Raw genomic sequence first — 20,947 nt, 5'->3', positions numbered from 1 at the left:
CCCTATACTACCACCTTGCAAGGGACAGGCAGTGAGTGATCTCAGCCAGGCTCCCCAGCTAATGAGACTTCTTCCTTTCTCCCCGCTGGGAGGTAATGGGTTCAACTAGCTGAGAACACAGCCTCCCCAGGAGTCCTGGGCTGTCTTCTGGAAAGCAAGGGAGCACATAAATATAATAGAAGGTGTTATTATTCTGGCAAATGCACTATAATTCTGGACCAGAGAGGCACTGCAGCCCATTAACATAATCTTGAAAAAAAATTGTAATAATTATTTTTTGGCAGCCTGGAATCTTTCATCTTTATGAGATGATAGCAATGTTTTACAAGAGGATTATTAGAGTGCTGTAGGATAACAATAATGATCTTTTAGTACGTGTAATGCTGTAAGCATTTTAAAAAATATTTGATATGAAATATAATGTTTGGTCCTAGTAGTGATCCTCTGAGGTATATGGAGTAGTAATTATTTGCCACATTTCACAGTAGGGGAAACTGAGGCCCAGAGCAATTAAACAGTGTTATTCAAACCTTCAAGCTAATCACAGCAGGGCAGCTCCAGGACTCAAGTGCTCCAACAAATTGTACAGCTTTCTTTCAGTAGGTCATTAGTGATGGAATGATTTAAAGGAGAACATCGGGAGATAATTCTTTCTGAAATCAATGATCCTAGCATAAGATTTAAGGACAGTGTGTGTGTGTGTGTGTATGTGTCTGTGTGTGTGTCAGGAGGAGCGGTGGAGTCCCGTATGTGGCCCTTAAGAACTAAGGGATCACTTGAGAAGCACGGGTGCATTAGAAAGCCCTAACAAAGCCCTAAGTTCTGCGTATTACCTATCACCTGTTCCCTTTCAGACTGCCACACCTCAATCACAGCGTCATACATACTATTCAGACTTCAAGCTTCCAGAAAATATAACCGATATGTATAGAAGGAATGTTCCCCAAAGCTCTTTCCTATCTATTTTCTCATCCCATACCTTCCTCTCTCTACCTTTTTTTTTTCTCCAGAAATAATGCTCTTACAGCTTATATTGCTGCGGTTTCTGTCTTAATGAGTTATAGGAGTACATTTTATGGTTTCAGAAACAGCCATTTCGGGCAGTGAATCAACTAGCAGCCTTCTCTTCCTCAACCGTCTCCACAAGCAAAGAAATAAAGAGTAAAGCAGCACACTTCTTCACAAATGATATACTTCACTTTATCTGTAACACGTTTGCTCGTTCTCGTTTTATATCCCAAAGCTGCGGTGGCTTACAGGGCTCTGCTCCTGAACTTTCTTTTCTGATTATTGACAGAGGGGACTGAAGTCAAGGCAGAGATGTTGATAAATCCTCCCGTTTTCGGTAACAGGCAAAGTCTTTTCTGCCACCCCTCCTCAGCACACAGAAGAACATTCAGAAGGAATACACCAGGAATCCCCAATTCAGAACCAATGAGCCCAAGAGAAATCTCTTCATTTTTCAAACCCACTGCTCAAATTCATCAAAGTTCAAGTTGATGTTGAAGGTTAAAGAAGTTTAGTGAAAGTCAGATTTAAGGAACATTAGTTCCCTCTATGCACTTACCTCCAGAAAATGTTCTGCCTGCTGTTCTCGATCCAATTTCCTTGACGTTGTCATAATCAGACCTGTGTAGAAACGAGAATATTTGAATTTTAAAATATCTGGGGCAAGTAGTTGACTGAGCATGGGAAGCAAGTCCAGTTAAAGGAAAAACAGAAGTGATGGGGTATAGTAACTCTCCAATCCCCAGTGGGAATCAGATGGCCTCAGAAATTCCTCTTGACACAAAATAAAACTTGCAAAGAAAACTTTCAAAATTTGCTTCAAGTCTGCTTACCACAGTTGAGGTATTATAATAATTTTGGGGGATATATAAAAACTCACTACAGAATCATCGTTTTTCTCATAATGAGGAGTTTCCATGATTCATTTGCATGTAAATGAAATTCTACCATATGAACCTCATTAATGATTTTAGAATTCTTGAAAAATTAATAGGTTGTTGTTGCTGATTAGACTCAGCTATGAAACAGCACTTTCTCATTTAATTTTTATATGCTTATATAATTTTTTTGTTCTACATGACAAAGAAGGTTACTTCTGTAGTAACGACTTGTATACATAATTACTTCAAATTTAACAGCTCTTATACACTGAAGAACTCATACTATAACTTTATTATTTTGTTGTATGTGTTTAAATCTTTACACAAAATAAGTTTCACATGGGAAAATAGCTATCTTTTCTCTGAATGGTGTTTCTTATAAACAAATCACCCGTTTGAGTACAGAGACAAAGAACAGGGAATGAGAAGAGAAAACCTTCAGGGCCTCCCAGCTTATTGCGCCAATTTGTCTTTTGCAGGCTTTATTATTATTATTGTCAAATGGCAATTAGGGGGTCAAATTTACATTCCACTTATAGATTTCACAAAGTCTCTGAAAAGAAGATGAGTTGGGTTGTTTTCATGGTATATACTGACTGACGGGGAAAGAACAGAGAGAAAACCACATGAAAAGCTGACTTTCAGTGTCCATGAGGTGTACGAAATACAGAAAATGTATTTAATCAGAGTTTGTGGAGAAGCTCCTGGCCTCAAGCTTCCATTTTACACTGAAGTGGTGGCTGGCAGTCCACAGATTTTAGAGAAAGCCAGAAAGGAGGTAAAATGGCTGCCCATAGCTATCAGAATAAGATCCCACTCCATGGCATGGCTCCTAAAGGCTGACCTCACCCGCTCCATCCTCATCTCTCTGCCCTCCCCATAGAGGATAATTAAAACCCTTTCCTGACTCATGGAACATATGGTATCCCATGCACCTTTTATGCCTCTGGAGTTCTTTGGGTGTATACTTTTCCTGCTGAAAATATTTGCTTCCCTTCAGTGGGGACAGTGAAAGGCAAAAGAAACGTTCATTGAAGCAAGATAGCTGGGGTATTAGACAAAATCAGAGGTGCCCTATGTATCCAAATAGAAGGTGCCCTGTAATAAAGCCTGCTACCCAAGACTGGTGGGCCAGACAGGCTCCTACAAGTCATTTATTTTCATATATTTCTCAAAATCTATATTACCAACCAAAAATTTAAACACACTCAATGACTCAGCATGCATTCCATTACTGAAAACACATGGTATCAACAAAAAGTTTAAAATAGAAAATAATTGGGTCTTGAAAGGGTTAAGATTCTGTTGCACGAATGATCTGCCTTTCCATGAATTCTCTCTGGAGTGTGCCTCACCCCATTGCTTCACCCATAGATTCTTTAAGATTTAGCTCAGGTGTTAGCCATCCCTGACCCTCTCTTACTGGATTGGCTGCATCTCTCTTAAGCCCCAAATGACCCACACTTTCCACGATGATTATTCTTAGTGCCCAACACTATAATCCTTTAAAGGCGTCCTGGCAGGGCAGTGGTTAAGCTCTTGACTGCTAACTAAAAGGTCCACGGTTTGAACTCACCAGCAGCTCCATGGGAGAAAGATGTGGCAGTCTGCTTCCATGAAAATTTATAGTCTTGGAAACCCTATGGGGCAGTTCTACCCTGTCCTGTAGGGTTGCTATGAGTCAGAATTGACTTGACAGCAACAGGTGTATAATCCTTTGCTCATATGTTTGTATTTTCTCACTAGTTAGATTGACGGAGTTACTTCATGGGAAGGACCTGCCTTTTCATTCTGAAGCCCTGGTGCCTACCCTAGCCTCTGGCCTAGTACATGTAATCCAAACTCCTTGCCATCAAGTCGATTCTGACTCATAGTAACCCTACAGGACAGAGTAGAGCTGCCCCATAGGATTTCCAAGGAGTGACTGGTGGATTTGAACTGCTGACCTTTTGGTTAGTAGCTGAGCTCTTAACCACTGTGCCACCAGAGCTCCAGTACATAGAATAGGAACTCATTAATATGCAGTTAACAAAAGTTTCTGTAGAAGAGAAAGATCATTTGCATTCTACTCTTCAGTTTTGCTATAGACTTAGAATGTGTTTATTTTGTGTGGGGGGAGGGCATTTGAGTGTGGGGAGGGTATGTGCCATTTGTATTCATTTAAAACTATTTCCTGAGTTCATCTCTGTGAGTGGTGCAGTGCTAGGCACTCTTAGCATATAAAGATGAGCCAAGGTCAGGGATTATAAAGAGAAGACTGCTCTTAAGAGTTTCAAGGTAGAGGATCAGTGACTTCCCTTTGCTTGCAGTCTGCCATAATCACCTAGAGAACTTAAAACACACAGATATTGTCCCTCACTCCATCCCAATTTGATTGTATCAGAATCTCCTGGGATAAGGCCTAAGACGGTCCTTTGATTCTAAGAAAAAGGCTTTATTCATCCTTTGATGAATCTCACTATGATTTTTTACGGAAGTTAATTTTTCTGCCCAGCCGCATCCAAGAATGAAATACACTGGGTTATTCCAGCATTTGGATCAGACCACTGAGCTCAGTGTGTGTGTGTGTGTGTGTGTGTGTGTGTGTGTGTGAGAGAGAGAGGTGTGAGCGTATTTGGGGTGGGGGCGATAAAGGAGGGATAAATGGGAGCACAGCTCTCTGATTCACATTGACTAAGTGTCTCTGTGGTCACACCAGTGGGTGTCTAACACATGAATCTGCTGCCTTCATTTTTAGAAATACGAAAAGGTCATAAGTCACGCTGAGGCTGTTCCCAAGTGAGAAGCAACTCCTCTTCCCACAAGGAGGTGAGAGGTTCTCACTGAGCCTTACCACCTCTTCAGTGAGGCATTCTGTTAGAGGACACCATGGAAATAAGAAAAACTTGTTATACTGAGGCTATAAATGGGGGAAAGAGCTGTCAGCCTCCACTCTGCTGCTTGCCTGCTGCTCTTCCAGGCACAAAAGACTGGCAGCCCCTTTGCCCTTTGTTTCCCTGAGGACTCCCAGGTCATTTCAGGCCCTCCTCTCCTGGGGTCATCTGGCCATGGCCCATTGTGGTGTGACTGTGCCAGGGAAGAGGTCAGCTTCTTCTCCTGATTATTCTTGGGGAAAGCCTTTAGGAAATTCACTTTATTTTCACAAAGCACATGTGTAACTGGGAGAGTGGCATGACTCCGTTTCCATCTGCTTTCCGTAATCAGCCAACAGAGAAAGAGACAGCCTTCCAGAAAAGTCTGAAACAACATGTGTAGTAGTGAACTGAGAACTGTGTGGACACTGAGCACTTTCTGTTCCTGGAAGAAAGGCAGGAAAAGCTCTGTAGGTTTCAGTTCCCTGAGCTCCTAAACACGTTGTCTTGCTGTAAAGTCGATTCTGGCTCATAGTGATCCCACAGGACAGAGTAGAACTGCCCCGTAGGGTTTCCAAGGCTGACACATCTTTCTCCTGCAGAGCAGCTGGTGGGTTTGGACCACTAACCTTTTGGTTAGCAGCCAAATGCTCTAACAACTACACCACCAGGGCTCCTTATACAAAGAAAAGGAAGGGGAAAAAAATCTCAGTCAAAAGTGAAATTAGTCAAAAGGAAATCAGAGGATATGGGATGGGGACCGACTGCTAATGGGTATAAGGTTTCTTTTTGGGGTAATGAAAATGTTCTATCATTAGAGGCTATGACAATGGTGGAAGAACCCTGTAAATACTCTAAAAATCATTGAATTATACACTTTAAATAGGTGAAATTTATTGTGGATAAATTATATATCAATAAAGCTGTTAACCCCCACGTGTCTGTCAGTTTGTCATACTGTGGGAGCTTGTATGTTGATGTGATGCTGGAAGCTATGCCACTGGTATTCAGATACCAGCAGGGTCACCCATGGAAGACAGGTTTCAGCTGAGCTTCCAGACTAAGACAGATTAGGAAGAAGGACCCGGCAGTCTACTTCTGAAAAGCAGTAGCCAGTGAAAACCTTATGAATAGCAGCAGAACATTGTCTGATATAGTGCTGGAAGATAAACTCCCCAGGTTGGAAGGCACTCAAAAGATGACTGCGGAAGAGCTGCCTCCTCAAAGTAGAGTTGACCTTAATGATGTGGATGGAGAAAAGCTTTCCGGACCTTCATTTGCTGATGTGGCACGACTCAAAATGAGAAGAAACAGCTGCAAACATCCATTAATAATCGGAACCTGGAATGTACGAAGTATGAATCTAGGAAAATTGGAAATTGTCAAAAATGAAATGGAACGCGTAAACATCGATATCTTAGGCATTAGTCAGCTGAAATGGACTGGTATTTGGGCATTTTGAATTGGACAATCATACAGTCTATTATGCTGGGAATGACAACTCGAAGAGGAATGATGTTGCATTCATCGTCAAAAAGAGCGTTTCAAGATCTATCCTGAAGTGCAACGGTGTCAGTGATAGGATAATATCCATACGCCCACAAGGAAGACCAGTTAATACGACTACTATTCAAATTTATGCACCAACGACTAGGGCCAAAGATGAAGAAACAGAAGATTTTTATCAGCTGTTGCAGCCTGAAATTAATCGAACATGCAATCAAGATGCATTGATAATTACTGGCAATTGGAATGCGAAAGTTGGAAAGAAAGAAGAAGCATCAGTAGTTGGAAAATATGGCCTTGGTGACAGAAACAATACCAGAGATCGAATAACAGAATTTTGCAAGACCAACGACTTCTTCATTGCAAATACCTTCTTTCACCAACATAAACGGTGACTATACACATGGACTTCGCCAGTTGGAACACACAGAAATCAGATTGACTATATCTGTGGAAAGAGACGATGGAAAAGCTCAATATCATCAGTCAGAACAAGGCCAGGGGCCGACTGTGGAACAGACCATCAATTGCTCATATGCAAGTTCAAGCGGAAGCTGAAGAAAATCAAAGCAAGTCCACGAGAGCCAAAATGTGACCTTGAGTATATTCCACCTGAATTTAGAGACCATCTCAAGAATAGATTTGACGCATTGAACACTAGTGACTGAAGACCAGAGGAGTTGTGGAATGACATCAAGGACATCATCCATGAAGAAAGCAGGAGGTCACTGAAAAGACAGGAAAGAAAGAAAAGACCAAGGTGGATGTGAGAGGAGACTCTGAAACTTGCTCTTGAGAGTCGAGCAGCTAAACCAAAAGGAAGAATTGATGAAGTAAAAGAACTGAACAGAAGATTTCAAAGGGCCTCTTGAGAAGACAAAATAAAGTATTATAATGACATGTGCAAAGAGCTGGTGATGTAAAGCCAAAAGGGAAGAACATGCTCAGCGTTTCTCAAGCTGAAAGAGCTGAGGAAAAAATTCAAGCCTCGAATTGCAATAGTGAAGGATGCCATGGGGAAAATATTAAATGGTGCAGGAAGCATGAAAAGAAGATGGAAGGAATACACAGAGTCATTATACCAAAAAGAATTAGTCAATATTCAACCACTTCAAGAGGTGGCATATGATCAGGAACCGATGATACTGAAGGAAGAAGTCCAAGCTGCTCTGAAGACATTGGCAAAAAACAAGGTTCCAGGAATTGATGGAATATCAATTGAGATGTTTCAACAAACAGATGCAGTGCTGGAGGTGCTCACTCATCTATACCAAGAACTATGGAAGACAGCTTCCTGGCCAACTGACTGGAAGAGATCCATATTTATGCCTATTCCCAAGAAAGGTGATCCAACCGAATGTGGAAATTATAGAACAATATCATTAATATCACACGCAAGCAAAATTCTGCTGAAGATCATTCAAAAATGGCTGCAGCAGTATATCGACAGGGAACTGCCAGAAATTCAGGCTGGTTTCAGAAGAGGAGGCGGAACCAGGGATATCATTGCTGATGTCAGATGGATCCTGGCTGAAAGCAGAGAATACCAGAAGGATGCTTACCTGTGTTTTATTGATTACGCAAAGGCATTTGACTGTGTGGATTATAACGAGCTATGGATAACACTGCGAAGAATGGGAATTCCAGAACACTTAATTGTGCTCATGAGGAACCTTTACATAGATCAAGAGGCAGTTGTTTGGACAGAACAAGGGGATACTGATTGGTTTAAAGTCAGGAAAGGTGTGCGGCAGGGTTGTATTCTTTCACCATACCTATTTAATCTGTATGCTGAACAAATAATACGAGAAGCCGTACTATATGAAGAAGAACAGGGCATCAAGATTGGAGGAAGACTCATTAACAACCTGCATTATGCAGATGACACAACCTTGCTTGCTGAAAGCGAAGAGGACTTGAAGCACTTAATAATGAATATCAAAGACCACAGCCTTCAGTATGGATTACACCTCAACATAAATAATAACCAAAAATCCTCACAACTGGACCAATGAGCAACATCACGATAAATGGAGAAAAGATTAAAGTTGTCAAGGATTTCATTTTACTTGGATCCACAATCAACAGCCATGGAAGCAGCAGTTAAGAAATCAAAAGACGCATTGCATTGGGCAAATCTGCTGCAAAGGACCTCTTCAAAGTGTTGAAGAGCAAAGATGTCACCCTGAAGACTAAGGTGCGCCTAACTCAAGCCATGGTATTTTCAATCACATCATATGCATGTGAAAGCTGGACAATGAATAAGGAAGACCGAAGAAGAATTGACGTCTTTGAATTGTGGTGTTGGCGAAGAATACTGAATATACCATGGACTGCCAAAAGAACGAACAAATCTGTTTTAGAAGAAGTACAACCAGAATGCTCCTTAGAAGCAAGGATGGCGAGACTGCGTCTTACATACTTTGGACATGTTGTCAGGAGGGATCAGTCCCTGTAGAAGGACATCACGCTTGGCAGAGTACAGGGTCAGTGGAAAAGAGGACGACCCTCAACAAGGTGGATTGATACAGTGGCTGCAACAATGAGCTCAAGCATAACAATGATTGTAAGGATGGCGCCGGACCCGGCAGTGTTTTGTTCTGTTGCGCATAGGGTCACTATGAGCCGGAACCGACTCGAGGGCACCTAACAACAACCTAACAACAGCAAAGCTGTTAAAAATCAGTAGGAAATCATAAACTCTGCCTTTTGGGTTTTAACATTTTTCATGTTTGGAAGAAGATACTTAAAAATACTTGATGAATGAATGAATGAGTTGGTTTAGGAATCAGGCAGGAAGAAGGTGAGTGGAATGACCAGGTTTGCCCCTGGGGGAATCTGGAACATAGAAACAAAGAACAGAATATTTGGGCTAAAGAAAAAACTGGTAGTTATTTACACTGAAAAATAAGCCTCGTTATCAAACCAAATTAGTTGCTATCAAGTTGATTCCAACTGATGGTGACCCCACGTGTGTCAGAATAGAACTGTGTTCGATAGGGTTTTCAATGGCTGATTTTTCGGAACTAGATCATCAGGCCTTGATTCCAAAGCATGTCTGGGAGGACTCAAACCTTCAGCCTTTTGGTTAGCAGTCAAGCATGTTAACCCATTTGCACCACCGACAAGGGAAGAAGCTTTCTTCCTTCTAAAGGTACATACTGCAGATGAGCAATGGTACCTCAGCAGCACTGTCATTTTTCACAGTTTTTTACAGCACTGTCATGCATTGCAGGAAGGAATGCAGTGAGCCATTTCTCACAGTCCAGAGGAATTAGCCAAAATTACCAATGCTGCATCTTTATTTTTAACCGCTTGGTTGTTAGCTGAATGCAGTGGGGCCTTGGAATAGAGATGAGGATAAAAGAGAGCAACCTTCCTCTCCAACCACTCTGACTCATCATGTGGAAGGAGCCCCATTCTGTAATCGATGCAGGGGATAGGTGTGCCCATCACACATGTAACTGTAGACCCACTGGGCACAGTAAATGGGGGATTGACATGATGAAATTGAATTTCAAAGATAAATCATAGAGGAGCTTTTGAATGTGGTTTGGAGATATAAACAAACACATCATTTGATATAATTACATATGCAAACCTCCAATTTAGGAGGGGAATTATGCCAGTCCTAAGTGAATGATACTCAGTAAAGGGGAGGTGGGCGTGCATATGGCTGGAACTGTGTAATTATTTTAGAAAAGGCTGCTTTATGATTTTTTGTTGTGGTGAATGGGGACTCTAACGGCCTCTCAGAGAAACAGTCTGAGCACGAAAATGTGGCTGCCTGTTCAAAAGAGAACTCCCAATGTTCTAAGAAGTTCTGGTCCGAGAAGTGATACTTGTAAGGATGACATCTCTTCCCTGATTTTTCTCCCTGTGGGTGTCCTGGTCGCAGCTGTGTAATCTACTGCAGTGGCATTCACATGTTCTTCAAGTGCTCCTTGAAGCAGCGCAGGTCTTAGCAGTTTTAGCATAATTCTCTAAGACTGTTGGGAGCTGGGCTTGGTATTAAAAATGCGATTGGAATTACCAACCCTTGTGAACTACTTGTTTACTCTCTGTGCTATTCAAATTCCGTTTCCTCTGCTTACCATTTCTCCACCCCTACCCCCTGGAACCTAGTGAACCCCTCGCCATCCTTCCAGACAGTTCAGAAGTGTCACCTTCTCAATGAAACCTTCCCCCACCTGTCCTCATCCAGAGTGTTGCGTGTAACTCATCTATCCTTTGGACCCTCCTCTAGGTGACAAGCTTCAGGAAGGCAGAACCTGTGTAGTTCAGGAGTTGAGCTCAAGAACTTAGATCAGTGTGTGCCTGTCGCATTTGTTGAATACACATGCGGTCCAGTGATAGAATTCTCAGCTTCCATGCAGGAGACTGGGTTCAATTCCCAGTCACACTTATCTGTCAGTGGAGGCTTGTGTGTGGTTGTGATGCTGAATAGGTTTCGGCAGTGTTTCCAGGCTAAGGCAGAGTAGGAGGAAAGGCCTGGTGATCTATTTCCAAAAATCAGCCAGTGAAAACCCTATGGATCACATAGTCAAATTCCATTGCACATGGGGTCATCCTCAATGGCAGCTAACAAAAACAACAATTACAGCACCCAATATTTTGCTCTAATTATTTGTTAGACTCAGTCTCCTTTAACTGGATACAAACAAAAGGGTAGTGAATAGATCTTATTCATCTTACATTTCTGATTTTTAACATAGAACCTGGTGTAACGTAGAACCTTATAGTTGCCAAGAAATACTAGTTTGAATGAGGGTGACATAGATGCAATCTTCTAGAGCTCTCGATACTGTTTTAAACAGAATGGCCATATGGTCCCATTGCAGGGAAACTAAAGTTATCTGTACAGTCGCCTCTGTTCTTTCAATAAAAATAGACTTCCAATTTCTGGAACCCTCTTCCGTGCTGATAGTTGGAAGTCATTAGAGAAGTTTCTGATAGCCTTTTCCCCCTCCTCCAGCTACTGATTGAAGATTTCTCCCCAGGGGCTTTGTGGCCAGTCCATGGTTCTCCTATATCCTGATTTATACCCAATTCATGGGACAAGGTGGGCAAATAATAATATACTAGTATTCGACATTTAGGAGCCCTGGTGGCACAATGGTTAAGCACTTAGCTGCTGACCAAAAGTCTAGCGGCTCCACAGAGGAAAATACCTGGTGATCCGCACCCTTAAAGATTACAGACTAGGTACCCTATAGGGTAGTTCTACTCTGTCCTGTGGGGTCTCTTAAGAGTCAGAATCAACTCAACAGCATACAACAACAACATCCAACATTTACTGAGTACTGACTGTGAGCCAGGAGCCATGCTAAACAGTTCACATACATTATCTCATTTAATCTCACAATAACCCAAAACCAAACCAAACCCAGTGCCATTGAGTCGATTCTGACTCATAGCGACCCTAATCTCACAATAGATCGGAGAAATAGGCACTATTACAACTCAGGAAGAAACTGAGTTAAACAATTTGCCCAAGGTCACCCAGTTAAAAGGTGGGTGAGCCATGATTTACACCCAGGTTCTCTGAAGAGTCTTCTTTGTCTGCCTAGCAGAAGAGGGTGTAGGGTGGTGGTAAATCATCTGCCTAGGAGCCAAGAGGCGTGATCCCAGTGTCATGGATTGAATTGTGTCCCTCCAAAATATCTGTCAATTTAGCTGGGCCATGAGTCCCAGTATTGTATGATTGTTCACCATTTTATGTGATTTTCCTATATGTTGTAAATCCTATCACTATGATGTAATAAGATGGATTAGTGGCAATTATATTGATGAAGTCTGCAAGATTAGGTAGTGTCTTAAGCCAACCTTCTTTGAGACATAAAAATGAGAAGCAAGCAGAGAGACAGGTACTTGAAGAATGTAAGCAATGTCGCTGAATTGTACATGAAGAAACTGCTGAATTGGTGTGTATTTTGCTGTGTATATTTTCTACCACAAGAACAAAAAGTAAATTATTAAAAAAAAAATAAAAGAGTCAGTCATTATTCTTCCTTCCCTGCCCCCTCATCAGACTTCACTTTCTTCTCCATGGTCCTGAGCCTCAGCTGCCCAGGACCGGGACGAGTCACGGAGTCAGGAACAGAAGTGTTGTGTTCTGGTTTTTACTTCATCCACAAAATCAACACCTAAACACTCGTATATGTACTTCTCAAAAGGGGGGTAGTCAAAAATGTCATTTAGCTCTGAGAATACATTTTTGGATAGGACAAAACAATTCCTTGGTTGTTACCATGTCGATTGTCCCTTCCACAATATACTGACACCTAGAACCTCTGTTTCTTCTTTCATTTATTTAGACCATTTAAAGAGCTTTAAAAAGCTCCCTGCTATATTTATACATAGATACAAGGATGCAAACTGAATTTAGAGAGAAATAAAATGGACATACAGAAAATGCACATTTCAGAATTGTGAAATTGGGAAAAATTAAAACTGGAGCAAAGACATGTATTGTTCACTGCAGTCGAGTTGTCACCCAGCTCATGGTCACCCCAAGCACAGTGGAAGGAAATGCTTCCTAGTCCTGTGCCATTCCTATGACCATTTGCAGATTGGACTGTTGTGATCCATAGGATTTTCATTGGCTATTTACAGAAGTACATCACCAGGTCTTTATTTTCGGTCTGTCTTAGTCTGAAAGGGAGCCCTGGTGGCACAGTGGTTAAAGGGCTCCGCTGCTAACCAAAAGGTCAGCAGTTCAAACCCACCATCTGCTCTGTGGGAGAAAGACGTGGCAGTCTGTTTCCGTAAAGATTTATGGCCTTGGGAACTCTATGAGGCAGTTCTATTCTGTCCTGCAGGATCGCTCTGTGTTGAAATCACCTTGATGACAGTGGGTTTTGTTTTGGTTTTGAGTCTGCAAGCTCAGATGAAACCTGTTCACCATTACGGTAACATGCAAGCCTCCAATGACAGATAAGCAGTGGTTTCATAAGAGCTGTGTTGGCCAGGAATCGAACCCAGGTCTTCCACATGGGAGGTGAGAATTCTCTCATTGAACTACCACTGCCCTCAGATATATATCAGTTTTGCTTAAAAAAAAAAAAAAACTATGTCCATTCTTAGACATATGATATTTCTTTAAAAAGAAAAGAATAGCCATAAGCTTAAAAAAAGAAAAATACAGAAGCTGCAAAATCAGCTATGAGAGGTAAATAAAAGGGATTCTGGAGGTTGGCCCCATCAGACACACTTCTTAAATAAGAGCTGTTGCAACAGGTGTAAAGTTTTCGAGTTGCTTGGTTGAACACAGAAGGCTGTTATTAAATTCTCTTAAGGAAATTTGACAGAGGAAATCACTGATGGAGCTTAAGGCTGCAACTAGGACTTATCTGTCTAAATAGGGATTTCTGAGATGGAAATAGAAGCTTTAACATCGTAAAAGTGAGGGTGCATTTTAAACCAGAGTATGAAGACGCTGTGGGTCAAGCATGGTTCGTAGCTGCTGGCTTTCTGCAACAGATACATTTCGTTTTCTTTCTTTGCAAACCAAGGGTTGGCATTTCTCAGGTCTGCCTTTGCATCAGGAAAAGCACACACTGTATTCTTCTGCCAGAAAGTTTCCCCTTTGGATTCAGGACTCCAGAGTTGCTACAGGTAGAGAAGGAAAAAAGCATACTTGGAAAAGTGTCAATTCTGACACACAACTTGCGCCTTCCCTTTAGCCTAGTTGACAGATGGAGTGGCCCCGGCCTGGAGGGAGAGCTCTGATGCTCAGGAAAGCCCTGCTTTCTCACTGTACCGCTCACTATAAAAAAAACTCACAATAGACTAGATCAATTAGGGGCATCTGGGTCAAGGCAACTTGTCATCAGAGTGAAGGATAGGGTAGCAGCCAAAAGGGAGGGAGTAGTGAAGAAGATGCTGTATGGCTGGGGATATTTCCAAATGCCCTTTCCTCTGCATAACTCTAATACCTAGTGGTCCTGCCACATACTCCCACACACGTGCACGGAGTCACAGATGCACACACACACACAATTAGGACCAGAGCTGCTGTGTACGCATCTAATTTTGCCAGAATACCTGGATACTTACCAGTCCCATCTGTTCTTTCCTCACTTCCTCTTGTCACCACCAATCCCCACGGCTCTCCCTCCCAATCTCACATAGCCTTCCGGCTCTGCCTTCTGATGCAGCCGAGATGGGGAGACATTTATACACCACCTGAAGAAGTCTCCAGGCTATTTAGCTAAACCTTGAATACCATATTGGATTTCTTCAGAGAAATTAAGCTGCAGATGGCGAGCCGATATTAAGGATGTCGTATGAAATGATGCCATCTTTAGGTGCCATTAACATACCACCGATGTGTGTGCTCAGATGTGCAATATGGCACACATCTCTCTTCTCTCTTTCTGCCAAGGGTTTTTTTTTTTTTTTGCATAATTCTGAATATTGAATGATCAAAATAAGGAAGCAGAAGTGGCTGGTAACCCAAATTCCACTAAATGGATTGGTCTTAGAGATGATCTAGTCTGGGAAACATCATGGCGTACCGGCTAGCAATACGCTAACCCTTACTAAGGCTCTGGAGTCTGATTGCCCGGCTCTGCATCCCTGTTCCACCCCTAGGTAGCTACATGTCCTTGGGCAAGCTACTTAGTTCCCCTAAATTTCAGCTTCCTGATTTGTAAAATGAGGCTTCTTCATTTAAATAATCTATTTTAAATGCTTAGCTTGGTTCCTGGCACATTAAATGCTCAAATAATCTCTTATTATCAGCTCCTAGAATAGTGTCTGGAATATTGTATCTGTTCAATTTTCTAAGCTGGCTATCTTCCCATCTTGAGATTTCCATCAAATGTTCAGATCCTGGGTAGCTAAAATGGTGAAATGTCTATTACTCATCTGTCATCTGACAGATAAGTAAACAGAGGCCCACAGTTTAAGTGACTTGTTCTAAGACTCACTGATAAGAAGCCGCTCATTCATGCATTGCTAAATTTTTATTGAAAAGATAGTACATATCTTTGCTACTAGAATTAGGACACTGATTAACAGCATCAGCATCACCTGAGAGCTAGTTAGAAAATGCAGAATCGCAGCCCCCACCTCAGACCTAGGTAATCTATATGCACGTTAAATTTGGAGAAGCCCTACTCTAGACCATTGCTGGTTTTCAGACTTGGCTGTGCCTTGGAATAACCTGGAGAGCTTAAAAAACACTGACGCCACAGTTCCACACCCATTGAGTCTGAATTAGTTGGTATGGGATGAGGCTTAGGTGCCGGGATTTAAACACAAAAACAAAAGCCCAGATGATTCCCTCTGGACCACTGGTCTAGAAGGGTATATAACAAAATATATACAGTGATTATCTCTGAATGATGAAGTACGGAAGTAAATTTTTTGGCTCATCTAAATGGTCCAGTGAACAGCACTTAATTTTATAAACAAAACAATGTAAAGACCAACAAAATGGGGCACCGAGTCTCCTACATGTCCTCATCTGAATTCTATACAGTTCTAGTCTGAATCCTCCCAGCAAGGATTAAACTACCTTGTTGACTCACGGCGACCGCATGTGTGCCAGAGTAGAACTGTGGTCCAGAGGTTTTTCAAGGGCTGATTTTTTGAGCAGCAGATTCTCAGGGCTTTCTGACACGTGTTTAATACACTGGCTTATCTCACCTACAGTTTGGCCTCTTCATCCTGGTATACTTTCTTAGACTGCCTATAGTATTACATATCTCCCAGCTCCATCTGGCTCCCAGGGCCCTCTGTGCAGAGATAAAACACCGTGCCATAGGTGATGATACCTCCTCCCTACAAAAGTATATGGGAACACAAGGCATTTTCGGAAGAGCCAAGAGGATACAATGATAAATCCTCATGTTTGCCCTCACAGAATTAACAATCCAGTGCGGGAAACAGACATGTACACAAATAACTATGATGCAAAGCATGATCTAATAGCACCCTAGACGGACAACCTCATTAGCCCTGAAGAAATAAAGGTTCATGCTGAATTGTAGGATTGGAAAAGATAAGGGAGCTAAGTTGCATTTGCGCTAGATCTTTAACAGAAAATAAGACTCTGACAGGTAGAGAAGTTGGGAAAAGTTAAAATCTCAAATCTGTAGCTGAGATTAATGAGAGAGGCGCTTAGTGAAAAAGGTCAACCTTTTTAAAAGCCAAACCTGGATTTAAATCCTGGCTCTGCTATTTCTTAGCTGTGTGACCAGGGAAACGATATATAGCTTCTCTGATCTCAGTGTTGCCATCACTAAAATGGGGACAGTAACAGTTCCCTCACAGGCTTTTAAATTAGACGCAATACATATGAACTGCTTAGCATGGTACCTTGCGCTTAGCAGATGCTGTTTAAAAAACAGAAACAACAGGTATAAATAGGCAGTGTGTTATTTTTTATGTTTATTAAAAACCGCAAGAGCACTGGAATGTTATTTCTAATTTTATTCAAAAGGAACACTTTATTGTCTCTAGATTGGTTACCCCTAATACAAAGTCTGAAAAATTAATAACCAGGCAACTGAAAGTTGAAGTTGCCTTCTGCTTGTTCAAATGGACACTATAAAGTTCTTTAATTCCTGCCACATTCCAGAGGTATGAAAAGAATCTCTGCACTCCCTTTTAGAAATTATTTTCACTGCAAATGATTTGTTTCTGCATCTGTTTTCAAGTGACAGATAAAACCAGGAGGGTAGATAAAGTGCAAATTACTCAGAGAATGTGTGATTGTTGGCATGCCATTCTTTAAGATCATCTTTGCTCTATAATTTTTCCAAGACCTCTTAGATGGGAGCAATGTTTTGAAACCCAATTTAAGAAAAAAAAAAAAAAATCTGGGAGAAATATCACTTGTTACAGAGAACTTTGAATGTTGTCAGAAAACTGACATAACACTTTTTTTAAAAAATCACACATTTTTCCAGTTAATTTTCACATAATCCAATCCTTTCCTTTTGTCCTAAATTTATATACACACTGTAATACCTCATTATTTTTCATTCCACCTATCTGAGAACATGTAATAGTTCCGTGGCAGGTTGAAGTCTAACTTTTGTACTACCTAGGCAAATTAACAGGGTGGAAAGGTCTCAGGGGAATATTTAATGAACTTAAGACAAACCATTTGCCAAGCACGTTAATTTTAACAACCACCATTTTGATGATCTAATTGCAAACAGCCTGTGTAACTACTCATTAGAGTCTGTCCAGCAGGTCTTTTGTTTGGCAACACTTTGTTAATAGTAGCATTAACCTTATGTGTTTATTTGAAAGCAGTAAATGTTCATGTTCGAAATATTTTAGAATACACATTTTCAACTCCTATAGAATCCTACTTCATGAGAGGCTGAAGTAAGGCGTTCCACTGTCTTTCCTTTCTTTGAGAAGAAGTAACATCTCTTGCAAGAATGATGAAGTTCATGCTTGATCATTTATCAACAGAGCAACCTTGGGCAAATCTTTAAAAATGCTGGGTGTCTCAGTATCTTCCTCTGTAAAACGGCAAGGAGTCAATGGGGGACCAAGTAACGTTTTCCTCAGTAGGGGCAACATACGATATTTAATACCATATAAATAAAGGAGGGGTTACAATCATTTGTAACTCCTTGGGAAAATGCTGTATTATTTCAGGGAAGAGTTGTATACTCTTTCCGGTCTTTGCAGAGAACTTTGTAAACAATTGCTTATAGCTCTATCACTTTGTACTCTGTTTGCATGTTTGTTTCCCTCAATAGACTTTGGCTTCTCCAAGGCAACTGTGTATTTATTCATTCAATGTTGGTTAAGGGAATACCTTTTCTGAGCCCTGGCTAATCTTTGTATCCTTCCTGCTTAGTACAGTGCCTGGCATATGGATGGTGATCAATTAAGATTAGTCTATTCTATGAACAAACCGTACTATTAAAGGTGTGTATGTGTGTATAGACACATACATGCACACACGTCCCCAGAGCAGGTAGCAGTCCTGTATGTGGGAATGTTTACTCAGCATTTATATGATGGCTTATAAAAGCTTCAGCCTTTTGGGAAAAATTTCCAAATAAATTCAGAAAGGAATTATGTGCTGTGATAATTATTGTTTTAGGTTTTTCACATAAAGTGGTCCAAGTTCATAAAGCCATGTTTTTTGTATCATATGTCAGAGTCTGCAGTATGTGTGGCTAATTGAGGTTAATGGGTAGAAATGACAGATTGCCAATGCTAATACATTTTTCTTGACTCTTTCTAATATGTATTTTATTTCTCTTTTGCCTTCACTTTTTGTTTAACTAAATTATGTTGTTAATCCAAGAATCTGTCACACAGAGAGATTGCTAACCTGTCAGAGAGGGCTCAGCCCATGTTTCATTTCCCAAAGAATATTAAAACAGTTGGGGAGAAGAACAGAAATGGGGAGGTGGCAGAAAACAGACAACCTCTGACTTCTCTTGGTCCAGAAACACTCCAAGGTGCATATCAAAATGGAGGACAAGTCAAAGAGCCTTGTAGGATCACACTCCCTGGCTGAAGTTTGATGATTTATCTCTTAAATTGCTACCAAGAAGCTATTAAGGAGTGTGTTAATGGGGTATATCAGACATATCTTATTGAAAGCGTGACTTAGCTTGCATCTTAGTTTCTTGTTTAGGAATGAAAAACAACCACCACAGCAAAAATGGCATTAAAGTAAGAGAGTCATTGAAAGAGTTAGTAAAGTTGGGAAAGAATGAGAGAGCAGTAAATACTGGCTCGGGGACTAGGGTTGCTATCAGAGTGCCAGTGGGCAGCCTAGAAGAGCTTCTATCTCTAAGACCTTGTGTACTCCATATTTACCCACAAAATCAATATAAATATGTATCATTTATTATGTTACCTTATTCAAAGCTGGAAACCCTGGTGGTGTAGTGGTTAAGAGCTACGGCTGCAAACCAAAAGGTCGGCAGTTCAAATCTACCAGGCACTCCTTGGAAACTCTATGGGACAGTTCTACTCTGTCTCATAGAGTCACTATGAGTCAGAATTGACTCTATGACACTGGGCTGTTTTTGTTTTTGGTTTTCATTAGTAGCTAGGTCTGTGTGAATCCTAAATTCATGCTTGTTGCTATTAGCTGCCATTGAGCTGGCCCCTGACTCATGGCAACCACATGCACAATGGAATCAGACTGTTACAATCCACAGGGATTTCAATGACTGATTTTTTGGAAGTAGACAGCCAGGCCTTTCTTCCTAGTCCATCTTAGACTGAAAACTCTGCTAACAGAAGGGTGGTGGCTGCACTTGAGCCAGCAGACTGTAAATGGCTTTCCTTTACTTGTTCCTGTGGTGGAGTTGAAAGAAGGCAGTTCAGTTTTTGCTTTTATTTCAGAGGTGAGGACAGTAATGATTGACCTTAAAGTGGGCACAAGAAAAGAAAAAAAAAAAAAAAGAAAACACTGCCATTGAGTCGATTCTGATTCATAGCGACCACACAGGACAGAGCAGAACTGCTCCAAAGGGTTTCCAAGGAGCAGTTGGTAGATTCGAACCGCTGATCTTTTGGTTAGTGCCCAGGCTCTTAACCACAGCACCACTGGACAAATGTAAAGTTAGGAGCTGCAGCTGGTTCTGTGTCTGCTGAGCATTCGCATTCAGGTGCCTCTGTCTCTCCTTCCTTACTCCTTTTCTCGTCATCACAAAATCGACCTCCATCCGGTCCTATTTGAGTCCAGCTAAGAGCTGGAAGCACACCTGCAAACTGTTGCCTTTACATTTTCAGCAGGTTAGTGTTATCTACTTGGGGCTAATGGTTTGTAATGGGTAGGTGCACAAGACTCCCATTTAAAAACCAACTAGCCAAATAAACATGCCATCAAGATTAAAAGAAATTTTCACCTTCTTTGTTTCATGTTCTGAGAAATTCAGTATCTCTGAAAGAAATGGCTGTGCACACATAGAGCCTGCGATTGGATGTTGAAACCACTCACAACACTGTGTCAGTCTTTCATTCTCGGGAAAACGAGCTTGTTCTACTGTGGTTGTAATTAGTGGATAATTACTACTTGTACTTGTCGACGCAGCATGTCATGGAACTGGCGGCTGGTTCAGCATCCACTCAACAAGGTTATTTAATTTTGCTGTAATTTTCATTCTTTGGAATGACATTGGAGAAAACCTGGGGACTCATGCTAGATAGACTAAGGTTTGAAATTATATTAATGGGCTTCATTTTTACCGTGGAAAAGAAACTCGTTGGAAGGGTTTCCACTGGCAAACAGGACAGGCAGTAGATAGGAGAGAGGGCAGGGCACATCCACCTAGTCTCATCAGCCATCCTGGACTCTGGGTTTTAATATAACATGAACTGTAATTCTGGCATCCATCCCCCCACCTCGCCTTGGCACTGGGGTATTTACCTTCAGGGAACACTGGGAGTAATGGGGAACAGGCAGTGAATAAGTAATATAGCCCTGTGGTTAAGGGCTCAGGTAGAATTATCCAAAAAGGTAACATGAGGGGCACAGTGGGTCAGCCTTTCACTCCACCTGGGGGTGCAAGGGAAGACTTCCCAGAAAGTGGTTTCTTGGGTTGGGAAGAATAGAAGTTTTCCAGATGACAAGGAGCAGAAGGCCATTTCACCATATTCTGATGGGACAGGAAAAAGCACACAGGCATGAAGGACCTCCAGTCCTGTCCCAAAGTTACTTCCGGAGACCTTAGGGGCGACCATGCAATTTTGTTTTACTGA

At 41.4% G+C, this 20,947-nt stretch overlaps 1 protein-coding gene across 1 annotated transcript in view; it reads right to left on the bottom strand.

Moving 5' to 3' along the window:
- The window catches only part of FAT3 (FAT atypical cadherin 3), a 628,156-nt gene that overhangs the window by 241,920 nt on the left and 365,289 nt on the right, over positions 1-20,947 (bottom strand). The window contains exon 3 of the mRNA XM_003415583.3: positions 1,568-1,629. Coding sequence (XP_003415631.2) covers positions 1,568-1,629 — 62 coding nt within the window. The remainder of the gene's footprint in view (positions 1-1,567; positions 1,630-20,947) is intronic.

This window comes from Loxodonta africana, chromosome 7 (genome assembly GCF_030014295.1).
Source record: "Loxodonta africana isolate mLoxAfr1 chromosome 7, mLoxAfr1.hap2, whole genome shotgun sequence".
Taxonomy (NCBI): Eukaryota; Metazoa; Chordata; class Mammalia; order Proboscidea; family Elephantidae; genus Loxodonta; species Loxodonta africana.
Note: the sequence above shows the minus strand (reverse complement) of the source record. Positions and strands in the feature narration are given on the sequence as shown.